Raw genomic sequence first — 17493 nt, 5'->3', positions numbered from 1 at the left:
CAACCTTTGTTATTTATTAGTAAATATTTGTGATAGCACATAAAGGCCCCATTGGATGGGTACTGTACAAATACAGATAAGAGATAATCCCCACCCTGGAAGCCTTACATTCTAAAAGAATACCCCATCCTTCATGAGACAGGCTCTGTTGCTCCTAGGAGATGCAATATCTTTTTGCATTGCTTGGCATTTCTCACCCTCCCTCGAGGCTGGATGAGGAGGAGAAATGGAACTTCAGAGAGTATCAGTTATTGGGGTCTCCCAGACCCCTGCGTAAGGCTGACCAAAATTGTAGGTCTAAGAAGTGAGATATCCACAATCGTAGATTTATTTCTGGGCAGAGACACGCTCAGTTGCAGTCTCACTAATGACTTGGACGGGAAGGAAGGTCTGGATTGACTTTTTGATCCAGTTTTCCTCATGATGCTCTGTTACCAGGAATCATTCTCTTTAATCTTTGTTGTGAGTAGGAATGAAAGGAAGTTCTGCCCTCACAGGGGAAGCAAACTCTTTGGCTTGTCTGTATTATTGTTCATTACCACTTCAAGCTTTTCCCTCAAATGAGAGTCTGCCAGAGAATTCTGAGGCACAGAGAATTTGCTAAGAGTAATTAACCTCTATCCAGAGTTGGAGCCAAAGTTGGTGTTCAGCTACAGAGTTTGTGGCTATGGCCCTCACTGCTAGCCTCATACAGTCCATGGATATGTCCATTCTGAAACAATAGCCAGGGATTATTTTCTTTAGCAATGAAACTCATTGTGGTTTTGGGGGTGAGGCTTATGACACCATGTCCCTTGTGAAAAGTAGTTGCCAGAGTAGTTCTGATGATTAATAACAAAGCTTTAAAGTTACTTCTCAGGATGGCTCAGGTATGAGGCTTTAGGAAAGAATTAAACTTCTGCAAGAATTCTCACATTCTTAACCACAGATGCATTAATCTTAAGGAGTACGTGTTCTTGCCTAAAGAATTCTTCAAAGAGGGGTGTAGGGAGATTGAAAATTCTGTCTTGTTTGTGGACTTTGAGTCTGAAATGGTTGCCAGGTTGCTATTGGGGAAGTTTTTGAGAAGGGGCCCCTGTGTACTAACTACCTCTCAATTCTTGTAGGGGAAGGACCCAATGGTTCCTTGCTATGTGGACAACTCGTTTCACACAAGCCAAACAGCTGTCACATGACAATTTTGTTCACTGTTATTAGTTACTTTGATTAGAGTCATGCCTCATATTCAATAGTTCCAATAACTCCAAGTTCTTCAACTCTTCATTCTATTTATCTCTATGCTGATTTCATTTTGTAAAGCATAGTGAGTGCATCATGAAATGAGCTATACTGCATATAAGTATTGTCCCTGTACAATATAATTGTTGATGGACTCATCTTTGCTGAAGCTTCAATTTTTTAAACTGTGAGGACATAGCTACTTTTCCTATGTTAGTGTTTGAAAGCTACATAATCATCATTGCTCGCCATCTAGAAAAAGAGATGGTCACACTGAGCAGATCACCAATCTTCGTTCTTTAAATCAAAATTTGTAATGTAGTTCATTTTGAGGCCCCTGATAATTTCTCCCTTTAGTTTTTTGCAAATAGAATCTCTGATACCATCCTCAGGTAGTTTCCTATGTCAACAACAGAGGGGAAGGCTAGCAGTGACTGCATTGCAATCCACAGCGGTTGCCTGAAAGCACCAGCCTACTGCTACTTCCAATGGCATCTTGTGTATGTGTGTGTTCCACGCCGGTTGTAGGCATCTTTTTTAACACTATTTTACAACCTATCACAATTTTGAAATTGTCACATAATTATAAATAAAACAAAGAAATAAAAGGTTTAATAGCTAAAGGAAAACCCATTTTAGAGATGGGCTGTCACCCTCAAAAGCGATGATGGTACAAATGAGTGGCTTTGATAGAGAATGTGTGTGTGTGTGTATAACTCATGCACACAAAAGCTATATTAAAAACACCTCATTTAGGTTGTAAAGACAAGCACTCAAAAGTCAGAAAGCACTAGATTTATGGTTGTCGGGGCAACCTTAATTCTGTCCCTCTGTGTATCCATTGTGTTCACTAAATGAGGCCATGGTCCTATGTCATAGAACAGTATGCCTGGAAAGTGCTAACCAACCTATATACTGCTTGCTACCAGTTCCCCCAATATCATCTCACACACGTATACAATTTTCTCTCTTATAAATGTTCTCTCAACCCGTGTTTTTTTTTTTTTTTTTTTTTTAAACTTTATGTTCATTATCTGCTCCAATTTTCATTCTTTTCCCCTCCCTGTTCTGACACTTTTTGGGCTTCTTTTTTCAAAAAGCGTTTGACCGGAATTCAAACCCAATAACGATTTAAGTTTGAACAGAGCATTTGAACCCAACATGAGAGTGGGTTTGAAATTAAGCAAAATGAATTAATTCATCCCTGTTATTTGAGAAGCTAGTGTTTTATTCCTGTTCCAGCCTCTCACTCTGGAACCAAAAGGAGCTAAGTTGGTCATACAAGTCAGTCACATAGCTTTGAGTCCTTTGTTTAATTGTCAAAAGCTGTTACTGTTTGTTATGAAAAATAATCTAGGACAATGAATGATACATACTTTTTATATGAAACATTCAATAATTTCACATAAAAATAGACACTTTGTAAGGATAAAAATGCTGAAAGTTCATTTATCATATTTTGTTGGGGGAAGCAATAGATGAGATCTGGTGCACAGGCAGGTATGTGATCTTACCTGAACACTGACACTTCCCTGTAGCTTTAGCTGCAGTTTGATCATATCTACTTCAGTTGAAGAACAAAGCTGCCTGAGCTCTGCAACCTTCTTACTCATTTCATCAATGGCTACTTCAACTGGGTTTAGATCTGTATGGTGCTGATACATTACAGGAATGCGCTTTTTCACATAGGGGAAACAATGTATAGCTAGGGGAAAAAACAGATTAAGTCATCAATTTCTGATTACATGAAGCTATTTTAAACAGTTTATATGTTGGTGGAGCTTTACAAAATTCTTCAAAGAAGTTTATTATGCTAGTAATGCTTTTTATTGCTACAACCATAAAGCAAACAATCTCTTGTTACATGATACACAAAATGCTGCCAAATTCATAAAGTAAACAAACTGAAAAACACCACAAACATTTATTCTCCAATATCTTTCAGTATTAGCCTTCAGTATTGCTTGGCAATAGTATAAAAAAAGTTCAGAGTTTCCTTTTAAGGCATTTTAGTTAATAAAGAAATACATTCCAAATAAAACTATTAAAACATTTTGGGTTGGATGGTCAGAAGTGCGATTCTGTTATTACTGAAATCAAGTGTTAGCCAACTCTGAATTTCCTTGCTTTTGTGGATTACCAAATTCCTAACATTTCTTAAATCAGCCTTTTCCAAACTTTTCAAAGCTGTCCCCAAACCTCTTTTCACGAAAATGAAGCCAAACACCCTTCCCCCCCCCTTCAACTCCACCATGTGGTGCTGAATATTTACACATTCCAGGGGATGTGCCTCATACTTCAGGAAACTCTGTCTTAAATGATCAAAGTCTACAACATAGTAACTTATGAATGACATATAAATATGCAAAACTTCTTTTAAAAAGTACCGTTTGTTATAATCCCAATGGAAACAGTATGTATGACTCAGTATGTAAAATAATCAGGCCCTGACCTTGACATATAAGTGAACTAATTTATTGCAGTTCAGAAGCAATAAAGAAATCATGTGTTTAAATTGAACTTCTTTTGCAAAGGAAGTTTATAATTTTTTTATAATTAGTTACTTTAATTGCTTTAGAGAATTATAAAAATGTAATAATTTGGTAACTATACAATAAAATGCCACTTTCTACCAAAGAATGTTTTACAAAACAGGATTATAAATTAAACTCGCTAAACTTCTTAGCCATACTTAATTATATTTTCCTTTAAATGATAGACTTTCCTAGCGGAAAATTAATACTACTATCCATAATCTATTTCAGGTACTGCACTGGAGAATGAAATCCCCCAGGATAGAGGTGTACCAATATGTGTATTATTTTTTAAAATTGTGTATTCAATAGATGTACACATTGTAGCAATGATACCAAGTTATAATATTTGCTAACTAATAACCGTCCAGGTAGTCTTAGTAGTGTTGTGTAATATCTCCTTGTAATTTTCCTCTTAATTCAAAGGGGGCAGGGAGAATGTGAACTAAGTTGTATTTACCACTGTGTTAGTTAATATGGTATAACACAATACATTTTCCAGTACAGACAAGTCCCAAAGTAGTTCTCCAGTTAAAACAGGGAAGACCAGCTATGTGATTTCTGGCTTTACTAAGATAAAAACTGAATAGGAAAAAAGGCACAAATTCAATTAAAAAAATACTTTGGAGGTCACCTTCAAAGAGTCGGTGTAAGTTTTCCAGGTCAGAGGCCTTTAAGTCAGCCTTCCTGGTATTCTTAGCTTCGACACCAACATTTTTGGTCTACCAAATGTCAGAGTTGTCAAGGAGCCCCTTGATGTTGACCCAGAGGACTCAGCACTGGCCTTAGCCATAAGAGTGATGCTGAGGTGCCCTTTGATGTGGCCTTTCCATGCTTCTCAAGCTCTGACAAATGGCATTAATCACCTCTTCTAACAGATGGCGTTTGAGGCAGCCTTCCTACTCCCTTTGAATTCAAGGTGATAGCGATGCCTGTGTATTTAATCTGCACGGTGACCCTCATCGAGGCAACATACATAGTCATCAGTAACAGTTATTATAGCATTTTTTGATTGGCAAAGCTTAAAGATGGTGTTTTTATTGAGATCAATAAACCATGGTACCAACTGGAGATGGAGACTCGGAAAAAAGAAGAATTAAGACCCAAATCCTGTGAGCTAACCATGGTGTATAATCAACATAGAAATGAAGAATTATGTAAATGGGGTCAAACACCAGTAGGGTCACAATGTTGCAGAACTAAAACAATCTAACTAAAAAGCTAAAAGCAAAAAAACCATATTGGATAGAGTAAGGGTACTGACAGACAAAAGCATCCAGGATACTGGTAGATTCTCACTTGCTGCTCCTATGGGAGTTAACTAGAACAAAACAGCAGTTGGGAAAGAGTTCCCCTTTATATCTTCCAGCTTAAGGTGCGGCAGTAAGAGGGTTCAAGCAGACCCAGTGGATGCTAACAGCAAAGGCTGTGCAAGAGCACAGGCAACTCTAGAAGGAGAATCAGTTCTCAAGCTACACAAGTGTAGTTACTAGAACTGGCTGGGGAAAATAACTTAAAAAAAATTGAAATTTTTGGATTTTTTTTTTTTTAAAATCCTGAATCAGGATGAAAATCCAAACACTTCATCTTTTTCATAGAACTGCAAGCCCACAATAATTTGTTAATCCAAAATGAAATAAGCTCCCTGGTGTCCCATGGAGCTTCAAGTCCTGGAAGCCTGGGCAGCTGAAGATCTGGGAACCCAGGCTGCCAAGGAGGCAGGTAGGAAACCAGGCAAGTTTCTGATGGAACCTACCTGGTTTCTGTCAAAAGTTTCATAGAAACTAATATGTTCCTTCAGAATGTTTTGATTTCAGAGAACTGGAATTTTCCACTGGAAAAATGTTCCATTGGAAAAATCTCCAGACTGCTCAAGTAGCAAGTCTAACCCTATGCAATATTTTTGGATGGGAAATGAAAAATACTTAAAAACAACAACATAGGATTTTTAGGCAAGTGGACTGAAAATACCCAAACTGTAATACAACAAGGACATTTGGGTTAATGATCCTACTTTAGATCAAAGCCTAGCGAGAAGTTTAATTACTATAAATGGTCAGGACCCCAGGTTTAAATATTATCTTTTGGATAAAATGTAACACTTCACACTTCTATAGTGCCTTCTACATAAAGACCACAAAGTATTCTGTAGGTATTAGTGAATTCAGCCACTTACATCTACACCCATAAGAGATAGAGAAGTTTATTATGTTCATTTTAAAGATAACAATGGGAAAGTTAAGACAAACTAGTGAATGACTCACCCATGATCATACTGGAAGTTCATGACAGAGCAAACCAACTGAACTCAATCCTATGACCCAGCCAGATCATCAGCTCTTCCAGTATCATAGGTATCTGACAACATCTTGAGGCACTAATTAAGTACCAATCCAAGAAGGAAGATTGACATTCGCTGAATCACAATCATTGATTCTTACAGCACATAGGTTTTCCATGGAGGTGTCTTATCCAAGATCACAGCCCTAACTGATATGGTGATAACTCTTAGCCCTAGTTTCCATATTCTTATTATTTATTGCATTATAAGTAAGGGAGGTAAGCACAAAAAAAAGATTGAGGAACCCCTTTATCCAAAACAAAAATATTAATTTGAAAGTAAAAGCTATGTGGGATCCTATTCTTATGTGATCTTCCTCCACATTCTCTGATCAGCAGTTATCGGAGTGCAAAGGGATCACATGACAAAATGTACTGCAATAGGATCAATACTCTCTTACAGAAAAGTAAGAGGATTTCTTTGTTACATTTAATACATCATGAAGTGTATGTACAGTTCGAAAGAAAAGAAGTTTGTCTGGCCTACACCTAATCTTTGATTTATTTTGCTTTAGTAGCTACCATCAACAGTCTTGCATGAAATCCTTGAAATGAACTGGGATTCTCCTGACAAAACACAAGAGGTTATTCACTTACAGAATTCCAAACACCAAGAGCTAAATATGAAGACATAATACAAAAAAGCAGTCTTCTTTAAAGAGAGAAATCCATCCTACAATACCTGTCAAAATAGTTCGTCGTTTACACTGTTCTTCCACTCCGCCTCGTCTTTTACCAGATTGAGTAAAGGGCATTTCAAACATAAAACGACGAATATTGTGAGTTCTTTCAAACTCTGTTTTTCTCTCTTGCAATTCCTTTTCTTCAAAATATGGGACTACATGTGTAACTTGTATATATGCATATTTTGAGTCCAAATCCTTGGGATTCACCTTTAGAAAAATAGAAAAATATTTAAATTGCAACTATTTAAAGTTGATTTTTTAATTTGAAATTGTATAGTTTTTATAATGTAAATTTGGCTTTGGTTCTGCAAGTAAATCCAGGTGTGAAACCCCTGAGCGCCACTGATTTCAAAACTGAAGTACCCTCCTTTATTAACTTAAAAGTTACAGGCAGTGATAGTATAACATTAGTATATTTGTCTAGTGACACAATTTTCTACCTTTTTTAGAGTACAGGACTGCAGATAAAAGACACATACACAGAGCAGTGTCAACATAGCAAATTATATTAAATTCCATTAAGACGCTACATTAACAGAAGAATTAAGTAAGCACAATTGAGCAGTCAAAAGTGAGGAAACAAATACTGGTGTCCTGTCTCTCTACAGCTGGTACAAGGATAACCTTGAAGTCAAAAATTATTATTGTTATATCGTTACCAGTTAAAAATGTTCTTTATAGCATACCATCTCAGAGAGAAATATTATCAAAAGCAAAAAAACCAGTCAAAAGATCACGTAGAAAAATTAAACTTAAAACAAAATACCCCAGAAATGTCACCAAAACATGGCAAATCAACTCGGTAAACCACTAAAAGTATTAACCACACTACAAACATTCAAACGAAGTCATTGGGTGAAATCCTGAAGTTGAAAACAATGGGAGTTTTGTCTTTGACTTTAATGGGGTCAGGATTTCACTTTGTGATTAAGGCACTGGGTTGGGACTTGGGAGACATGGGTTTAAATTACTGCCTCTGCCACAGACTGCCTGTGTGACTCTGAATACACCTCTACCTAGATATAACGCTACCCGATATAACACGAATTCGGATATAACGCGGTAAAGCAGCGCTCCAGGAGGGGGCGGGGCGGCGCACTCCGGTGGATCAAAGCAAGTTCAACATAACGCGGTTTCACCTATAACGCAGTAAGATTTTTTGGCTCCCGAGGACAGCGTTATATCGAGGTAGAGGTGTATATAATTTTATCTATTTGTGCCTCAACTTGCCATCTGTAAAGTGGCAATAATTATACTTCCATACCTCACAGGGGAATTATTACGATCAACTCATTCATGTTTATGAGGCACTCCAATACTATGATGATAGGGATCATAAACCCAAGATACTTCTGACGGTCAATTTTTGTATAGTATTGTGGCTGTTTTTCCTGAAAGGAAGAGGCATGTGCAGAAAGATAATATTAAAGAAAATATAGTTCCCAACTCTTATACAGTGCTTTTTATCTACACAACTCAATGGTACTTTCCTCCTTTGTCAAGTGCTATATTTCAATTTTAGATATGGAAAACGAGGCACAGAAAAGTGAAGAGACCTGCTCAAGGTCACCTAATAGGACAATGGCAGAATTGGGACTAGAACTCAAGTTTCTTAAGGTCTCAGTCCAGTGCCCTACCCCACTCAGACACACTGTTGATTTCTTTTTTGAAGAAAAGTCTGCGGTGTTTTCAGACCCCTTCCCTGGAACTTATGGGTAACTTTGCTTGCTGAGTATGAGACAAAGACAGGAAGACAGACACTTCCCTGAAAACTCTGACTAGACTGCATGATGGAGGCAAAACCTGAGAATAGTCTATAGATATAAAAAGGATAGAGTACAGCCTATTCTCCTCAAACACACCAATTTTGACTAGTTGTAAGAGAAATCCTCACTAGGTTTAAAGCATTTATATCCAAGCACATTGGAAAGGTTGCGAAGAACTGAGGGTACAGCATAGGTCTGTGAAGTTTGGTCCTAGCCTGAGTTTTTATTCCCATTCAGGTTCCAGTGAGAGTGGGGGCAGCTTCACCCTCACTGCTGCCTTGTTAGGCTGAGAAGTGTCCAATGAATCTTGTGACCTTGTCAGACAGACAGAAGCAGGACAGGCAAGAAGTGGTAATTTAGGAGGGAATTGCTGCTGGCTCTGGAGTTTGGTGGAGGGTGAAGCTTAGCTGCTGGTCAAGAGTTCTGGACTAGATGTTAAGGGGAACGAGTTGGGACCTAGATTGGCCTCTTATGCACAAGATGTCCTTTTCAACCTGAGGGTTGCTGTAGCTCTGTTCTGCCTGATCTTCTGTTATGTGTGTGCACCATCTTGGGAACCCTCAGCCATGAGGGAGAATATCTCCAACTGAGTGACAAAGCAGACAAAGGGCTAATTTGAGAGGCCAATCATATAAAAGAGATTTGTGGGCAAATTATTGATTTTTTCCCAATAAATACTCAGCTAGGCTTACCAAAGGGAGCTCTAGCTCTACTGTACACTAGATTTTGGACACAGAGACATCTATCTAGGTACTACTATTGCCCCATCTGTGTCTGAGAACCTGAAAACCCATCTGTGCCCCATAGTGTTTGAGAACCTGTGAAAGGGTTTCACAAAAGGGTGGTCTGTATCTCTCACTGCAACTGAATCAATTTGGACTCTACCCCAAACTGCAGAAGTGGGAAAAACCCTCTGTGAGGATAACTGAGCATGCATAGGAAGGAGAAGGATCTATGGTACACTGTGTGGGCAGCAAGTAGCCAAATGACCTAAAGATAACAAGGCAGATTTAAAAGTTACTCAGTTTTGTCTTAACAGAAAAGCCTTACATTGCTATGCGTGACAAAAGCCAGGAAATTCAAAACTAAGGCATACTTTATGAGAGCCATCATGCCCCTTACCCCCTACAGCCAACATTTTATTCAGATACGCAGCATGTGTGCACACATAATGAGGATAGGATAGTGATGATTCAAACTCAGATTCTTGATTTTCTAGAGATTCATGAAATGTAATTATGAGATTTATGGGATAAACTTGTTTTAGTTTTAAATAACATATCCTGCTTTACAAATAAACAGTTTTACTTTGCCAGAATCCTGGATCATTCTGACGTTTTCTGATCCAAATTTGTCAGAGTAGAGCTTATGTAGTCTCTGGGAAATCTCTGAAAGAGATGTGAGTTTAGGCTCTTTATATATATACTCCTTTCCATCTTCATCCTCAAAGAATCCCTGTAAGAAACAAACAATAATTAGAATCCTTAAAGAACAGCCGCCAATTGTTACAACATACAGAGTGGTTTATGCTTTTCAAGGCAAACTTAAATGTTCAATGTCACGGTTCAAGCAAAAGTAAAAATATCTATCAAAACTATCAAAATAAAATCCAAGTTAAAAAGGTACCCTATGAGAAAAAAAAAAGTGAATTAACTACTATAGAATGAGTGCACAGGTAATGGAAGCACACGAAATTACAAACTTATGAAAGGATTGTTGTAATTATTTGATGTGCTAACATTAAAAGTTTTGGGATCAAAACTGATTTTTCATATTCTTCCAAAATGAATTGTTTTCATCCCTGTTTCACTTGCCAAAAGATCCATTTCCTTGCCAAAAGGGATTATTTGACTCTCCATTGACTGCTTCAATAACAATTTACAAAAAAAGATTGAAAAACAGTTTTATGGGGGTTTTACATACTGGATTGTACAATACAATGAAATAAAACCACACCTACTTTCTCATTTAAAAATCTTTACATTATATTGAACATAAATATTTGTGTGTTTTCACTGTTAAACCATCTGTTTTGAAATCTTGGTTGAATCAAATATAGAAGTGCATGGAAGGTGAAACAGGTGACTGCTTTAAAGCAAAAAGCCAAGTCTGAGTTAATGTTTTAAATCAGAAAATAAATATTTCTGTCATAAGATGGAACAGACAAAAAGTGAAAGAAACAGAACATACCATGTATAAACACAGGCTACACTGACAAAAATACCCACATCAAACTAAGCTGAAATGCAGTAATTTTTACTGCATTGCTTGCTTTGTAAGCAGCTACTGTAATTACCTCCACATCTCTTTCACTGTCTGTAAACTGGTATTGCTATAAAGTTATAAAAGACAACAACAGAATAAATTGAAGGTTATATTGCTGAACGTAGTTTACAATCTCCCCATTCCCTAAACAGCCTGTCAGCTATCCAAATGAAATCAGTTAACTAAAAACTGGGTTACACACACAACAAATGTACACAATATTTGGCTACTGTGGCATATTTTACTGATACAAATACAGTGTAGATATATTACAGGATGTGAAGCTGTCAAATGCACACAGTCAGCCAGAACTTTTGATTTTGTTTTTTGAAGCATGCAGCGCTGATGTATAGGAAATAGGTGATTTGTTTCTGTAAATGGCACTGAATGTTATTTTTGGAATTACAACAGCTAGAATGCATACAGATCTGAAAAGCAAACTTGCAAACCACACTGCAGTACCAAAGATGGTGCTCAAAAAATTGCTAAGAATTATTATTATGGAGAACTTACCGCTGCCTTAAGATAGTAACAAAAAGAAAGAAAAAGAAAAAGCAGAAAGTTTACTGAGGAAGATAAGGAGGAATCACACTGGATATGACAAATGTATTAAACCAGACAATCATTACTACCAGAACAAATCTATCATGTTTTTTATTTTGCAGTGTCAATATAGAAATCAAAGGAAGACTGAATCAGGATATGTTGCAAAATTTTAAATAGTTTTTTGACTGTATTTTATAGTTGACAAGGTGATATTAAATAATGCTTACCTGTCCAAAGAATGCTACTCTGAAATAAGTGCCAAGTAGTCTCTTGCCTGTATGCATAACTTCTGTTACTTTGCTGTATGCCCGATGAAGTGTGTCATATAGATGAGCTAGTCTCTAAAAAACACCACAGAAGTTTGGAATGGCAGCACTTAGAAGCAACACTTTCTCTTTATTTTAAACATAAAAAAGCACTGTGTTAAGGAGAAAAAGCTCTTTTAGTCACTAACATCAATCTTCTAAAAGAAAATGTATTAACAAAAACAACACTACCACCACTTAGGACTCACAGCAGTGGAGTTAAGACACTAAGGGCTAGATTGTTATGTTCCTTCTAAGTCCTCCTTGTTCAGAGAGTGAGTGAGTGAGAGAGAGAGGGGAGGGGTGTGCGTGAGAGAATAAACTGCTACCGTCATAGTAGTAGCATATGCTGGCTCAGTTGTTTTGGCTGGCGCACTGGGGGATGACACAGCCAATGCTTAGTATAAAAACGGCCATACTGGATCAGACCAATGATCCATCTAGCCCAGTATCCTGTCCTCCAACAGTGGCCAGTGCCAGATGCTTCAAAGGGAATGAACAGAACAGGGAAGTTATTGAGTCATCCACCCCTGTCATTCAGTCCCAGCTTCTGGCCATCAGAGGCTTAGGGACACCTAGGGTATGTCTACACTGCATTAAAAACCCATGACTGGCACATGCTGGTGGACTCGGGCTAAGGGGCTGTTTAATTTCGGTGTAGATGTCTGGCCTCTGGGATCCTCCCATTTCGCAGGGTCCCAGAGTCAGGGCTTCAGCCCAAGCCTGAATGTCTACACCACAGTTAAATAACCGCTTTGCCCACACCCCTTAGCCTGAGTCAGGTAGCATGGATCAGTCACAGGTTTTTAACTGCAGTGTAGATATACCCCCAGAGCATGGGGTTGTGTCTGTGACCATCTTGGCTAATAGTCATTGATCGCCCTATTGTCCACGAACTTACCTAATTCTTTTTTGAACCCTGCTATACTTTTGGCCTTCACAACATCCCCTGGCAAGAGTTTCACAGGTTGACTGTGTGTTGTGTAAAGAAGTACATCCTTATTTTAGTTTTAAACTTGTTGCCTATTAATTTCATTGGGTGACCCCGGTTCATGTGTTATGTGAATGGGTAAATAACATTTCTCTATTAACTTTCTCCACATCATTCATGATTTTATAGACCTCTATCATATGCCCCCTTAGTAATCTCTTTTCTAAAATGAACAAGTGTTTTTAAGCTCTCCTCAGATGGAAGCTGTTCTGTACTCCTAATAGTTTTTGTTGCCTTTCTCTGAACCTTTTCCAATTCTAATATATCTTTTTTGAGATGGGACAACCTGCACTGCACACAGAATCATCCACTTTTACAGTTGCATTATGATATTTTCTGTCTTATTATTTATCCCTTTCCTAGAGGTTCCTAACATTGCTAGCTTTTTTGACTGCTGCTGCACGCTTAGCAGATGTTCTGAGAAGTATCCACAATTACTCTTTCTTGAGTGGTAACAGCTAATTTAGACCCCATCATTTTGTCTGATAGTTGGGATTATTTTTTCTAATGTGTATTACTTTGCACTTATCAACATTGAATTTCATCTGCCATTTTGTTGTCCAGTCACCCGGTTTAGTGAGATCCCTTTTAACTCTTTGCAGTCAGCTTTGGATTTAACAATCTTGAGTAATTTAGTATAATCTGCAAATTTTGCCACCTCACTGTTGACTATGCTTTCCAAATCATTTATGAATAGGTTCCAGTACAGATCCTTAGGGGACTCCACTATTTACCTTCTCTCCATTATGAAAACCACCATTTATTCCTACTCTGTTTCCTATCTTTTAACCAGATTCTGATCCATGAGATGACCTTCCCTCTTATTCAATGACTGCTTAATTTGCTTAAGAGTTTTTGGTGTGGGACCTTGTCAAAGGCTTTCTGAAAGTTCAAGTACGTTATATCCACTGGATCAACCTCGTCCACATGTTTACTGATACCATGTTGACTCTTCCCCAGCATATCATGTTTCTCTATGTGTCTGATAATTTTATCCTTTACTATAGTTTCAACCAATTTGCCTGGTACTGAAGTTAGGCTTACTAGACCATAATTGCCAGGCATGTCACTGGAGCCTTTTTTTAAACATCACCCATTCCCCTACCCATCTGCTGACAGGAGAAGGTAGGGAAGGTAGGGAAGGAATAACTCCCCCTTACATCTCTGTGTCAGTGTATAACTGCGGCCGTGATCAGGCCCAAACTGACTTGTCAATGATCATGCATCAAGTGAATACAGTACATCCCTCAGTATTACCCATATTGCATTTTCAATACTATTTGATATTATAGTAATGTAATATCAAATGACTACTGAATAAAGTTTATGAAAAACAATCCTAAAAGTAACAATACTAAATCCTAAGAGGTGTTAAACATGCCACTCTAACTGACTTAAATGGTAGTTAAAGTTGCTCAGAACTTCTTTGGAGTTGGAATTGTATTTGCCATTGGTTTTCAGTTGGATAAAAAAAATTCTGAAAATAATTTCATTACATTAACTTTTTATTATTATATGTATACACATGCAGGATCATGCATATAAAATTGTTTTATGAAAAGCTGTTTTTGCATATTGATTTTTAATTGGATGCACAGTATAAATTCCAATGATGAAAGGCATATACAAAACCATTTAGTTCTTCAAGGTATACATGAAGCAGGAACTGTGCAAGTGAAAGACCAAACTTTTTTGGTTTTAAATTAAACATGCCACTTTAAATTTGAACAAATACTTCAAATAAAATTGTTCTGATGCTGTATTGTTCAGAGATATTTGATACATCATACTGTTATAGATTCAAAAGGCTAGGTTGTTTTCATAGACAAATTTTAAAACAGAAGCCTATCAAATACCTCAAAATCCCTCCGTTTTTCATAAATGGGAATGATAAGTTTGTAGATGTCAGCAATCAGTTCATATCGTTCAGCCTTCCAGAGTCCATCTGCACATTGCTCTAACAATTCCATTAGCACATCCTAAAGTTACAAAAAAGTAAAATTTAGCTGTTTTGCACTGTTTTGTTGTGTCTACATTAAAAGAACTTCCCAAGAAAACACAAGGAAAATGGTAGTTTGTTGAAAAAGATAGATTCCCAAAACAAAAATATGTAAAGGCATTGTGTTTTAAGGCAGAGTATTGGTTTATAAAAATCCAACACAGTAACAAACTCAAATACAGTTTGGATGTGAACATACACATTTTGCTTTTACTTTATACACCTCTACCTCGATATAACGCTGTCCTCGGGAGCCAAAAAATCTTACCGCGTTATAGGTGAAACCACGTTATATTGAACTTGCTTTGACCCACCGGAGTGCACAGCCCCCCCCCCCCCCCCCCCGGAGCACTGCTTTACCGCGTTATATCCGAATTCGTGTTATATCGAGGTAGCCGTGTATAGCACGTTAGAATAGAACATAAGAATGGCCATACTGGGTCAGACCAAAGGTCCATCCAGCCCAGTATCCTGTTTACTGACAGTGACCAATGCCAGGTGTCCCAGAAGGAGTGAACCTAACAGGTAAACATCAAGTGATCTCTCTCCTGCCATCCATCTCACCCTCTGACAAACCGAGGCTAAGGACACCATTCCTTACCCATCCTGGCTAATAGCCATTAATGGACTTAACCTCCATGAATTTATCTAGTTCTCTTTTAAACCCTGTTATAGTCCTAGCCTTCACAACCTCCTCAGGCAAGGAGGAGAACGTTGATTTAGAGAACTTCAAAGACAACTCAACGTGAGTACACCTAACAAAGGAACATTCTTGCTTTATATAACTTTTGTTCTGGGTATGTTTATATGCAGTCAAGCAAATAAGTTTTATAATCACTTTTCAGAAGCCATATTATAAAGCAAATTTTCTGTTTCTTATGTGCTTTTTTATGTTCTGTTTGTGAAAAACATTACTTAATAAAAAGCCAACTGGATACAACACTTAAATTTTATTGTTTATATTTAGTTTCTACAAGAACTACCCAATTAATTACATTTTCAGTGCAATTACCTGCATTACACGAATAGGTACTCAGAAATGTGTACTTATTAATGCACATTCTGTGAACTTGAATTTGATATACCATGTCTGAGATGAAAAGGTAAATGACAAGAGCAAGAAAGTTTAAGAAACTGAGAAATATAAGGAAGCAAAAAAGGCTACTTGGGCATAACATTCCTGGCTTTTTTTTTTTTTAACCCTATCTTTCTTGTTGCAAGAAGATTAGTTAAGGCAAATAGTTTATGCACTTAACTGTGGTACCATTTTGTACAACGTATCTTTTTCTGTTTTATGTACCACTATAACTCTTAATAGTCCAGTACAACATAGAATAGATATTTCATTCAAAAAACCCACTATGGATTACTTGTCATTAGAGTGTTCATTTTCCATATATTTTCTAATGGAATGTTATTACATTAAAAATCATAAGCAAAATTGAACTACCAGACTAATTCTATCAACTGGAGTACTACATGCACTTTGCAATAGTACAGTGAAGAGAAATTGGACAGAGTGTGGAGAAAAGCTACTAATGTAGAATGATAAAGGGTTTGCAGGAAATGGACTTTGAGGCTAAATTAAGGAAATGTATTGTGTGAAAAATATAGGCTGTAGTGATTTATGACTCCGGTATAAAAGTTAATAAAGGACTTCTACAATGATAAAAGAGTAATTGTTCCCATAAATTTGCAATGACTGTATTAGAATTTCAAAGAGAAATAAGAAAAAAATCAGTTTAAATATTAGAATAATGAACCAAGTTTATTTCAGGATTGGAGGAATAAGTAAAATATTTTATTTGGCCAAATTAGAAATGACATTTGTTTCATATGACTTAATAGAGTTACAGACACCAGCAGATTTAAACAAGTATACAAAATTGTTACATAGGTAAAATGTTAACATAATATTAGCCTTGTATACAAGCTTTATTCCTTGGCACAAAATTATGGCCAATGTATTTTATTTCAGTAAGTGGTATTTACATGGAACTATTTTTCATGCTAAGCAGTTTCAATAGTTGTGGTAAGATCTGGCAATCATTTAAATTTTTTCTTTCATTTGCTTTGTTTGGGTCATTTAATCTTTAGAAGTATTGTGTCTGTAGTTTGCATGCACTTCAATACATTAAATAGATATCATATTATGAAACTAGTAACTTTTTTGACTATATATTCCTTCTCTCATCCTGTTTTGCTTTTCCATTCCATTAGTCATCTGTAAACTACTAGACTAGTGGACTATAAAATTTAAAAAGGGAGAGATGAAATTTTAAAATGGTGAATGTATTCGCCTCCCCTCACCCAGTTCTGATGCATTTGTTATTCCAAATTAGGCTACATTTTGTTTTTTTAAAGAAATTATATAGAATGCATTGTTGGGCCTGACACAGGTCACTGTAGGGCATAAAATCATCTTTGCTCTCTTCTTCTCTTTAGCTGTGCCTTCTGTGCTCTGCCTTGTTGGAGGAAGAACACAGAATCGCTTAAGGAATTTAACAGGGGCCAAGATCAAGACCATAATCTTTAATTTTCTATCTGTAGACATCAGCTAGGTCCACACTACCCGCCCGATTCGGCGGGTAGAGATCGATCTTCTGGGATCGATTTATCGCGTCTCATCTGGACGTGATAAATCGATCCCAGAAGCGCTCCCCCGTCGACTGCGGAACTCCTGCTCGCCGAGAGGAGGAAGTGCTGTCGACGGGGGAGCTTGCCTGCGCCGCGTGGACCCGCAGTAAGTAAACTTAGTTCGATCTAGGAAACGTCGACTTCAGCTACGCTATTCTCGTAGCTGAAGTTGCGTTTCCTAGATCGATCCCCCGCCCCAGTGTGGA

General features: G+C 37.3%; 1 protein-coding gene across 3 annotated transcripts in view; it reads right to left on the bottom strand.

Moving 5' to 3' along the window:
• Window positions 1–17493, bottom strand: part of DOCK9 (dedicator of cytokinesis 9) — a 308951-nt gene that overhangs the window by 5014 nt on the left and 286444 nt on the right. For all 3 annotated transcript variants that reach the window (XM_065397434.1, XM_065423846.1, XM_065397509.1), the window contains 5 exons: window positions 14508–14630; window positions 11583–11696; window positions 9853–9999; window positions 6775–6985; window positions 2733–2923 (listed from right to left, as the gene is read on the bottom strand). In XM_065397434.1, the coding sequence (XP_065253506.1) occupies window positions 2733–2923; window positions 6775–6985; window positions 9853–9999; window positions 11583–11696; window positions 14508–14630 (786 nt within the window). The remainder of the gene's footprint in view (window positions 1–2732; window positions 2924–6774; window positions 6986–9852; window positions 10000–11582; window positions 11697–14507; window positions 14631–17493) is intronic.

The sequence above is a fragment of the Emys orbicularis genome, chromosome 1, assembly GCF_028017835.1.
Source record: "Emys orbicularis isolate rEmyOrb1 chromosome 1, rEmyOrb1.hap1, whole genome shotgun sequence".
Taxonomy (NCBI): Eukaryota; Metazoa; Chordata; order Testudines; family Emydidae; genus Emys; species Emys orbicularis.
The sequence above is the reverse complement of the archived record's forward strand: the minus strand, read 5'-3'. Positions and strand labels throughout refer to the sequence as shown.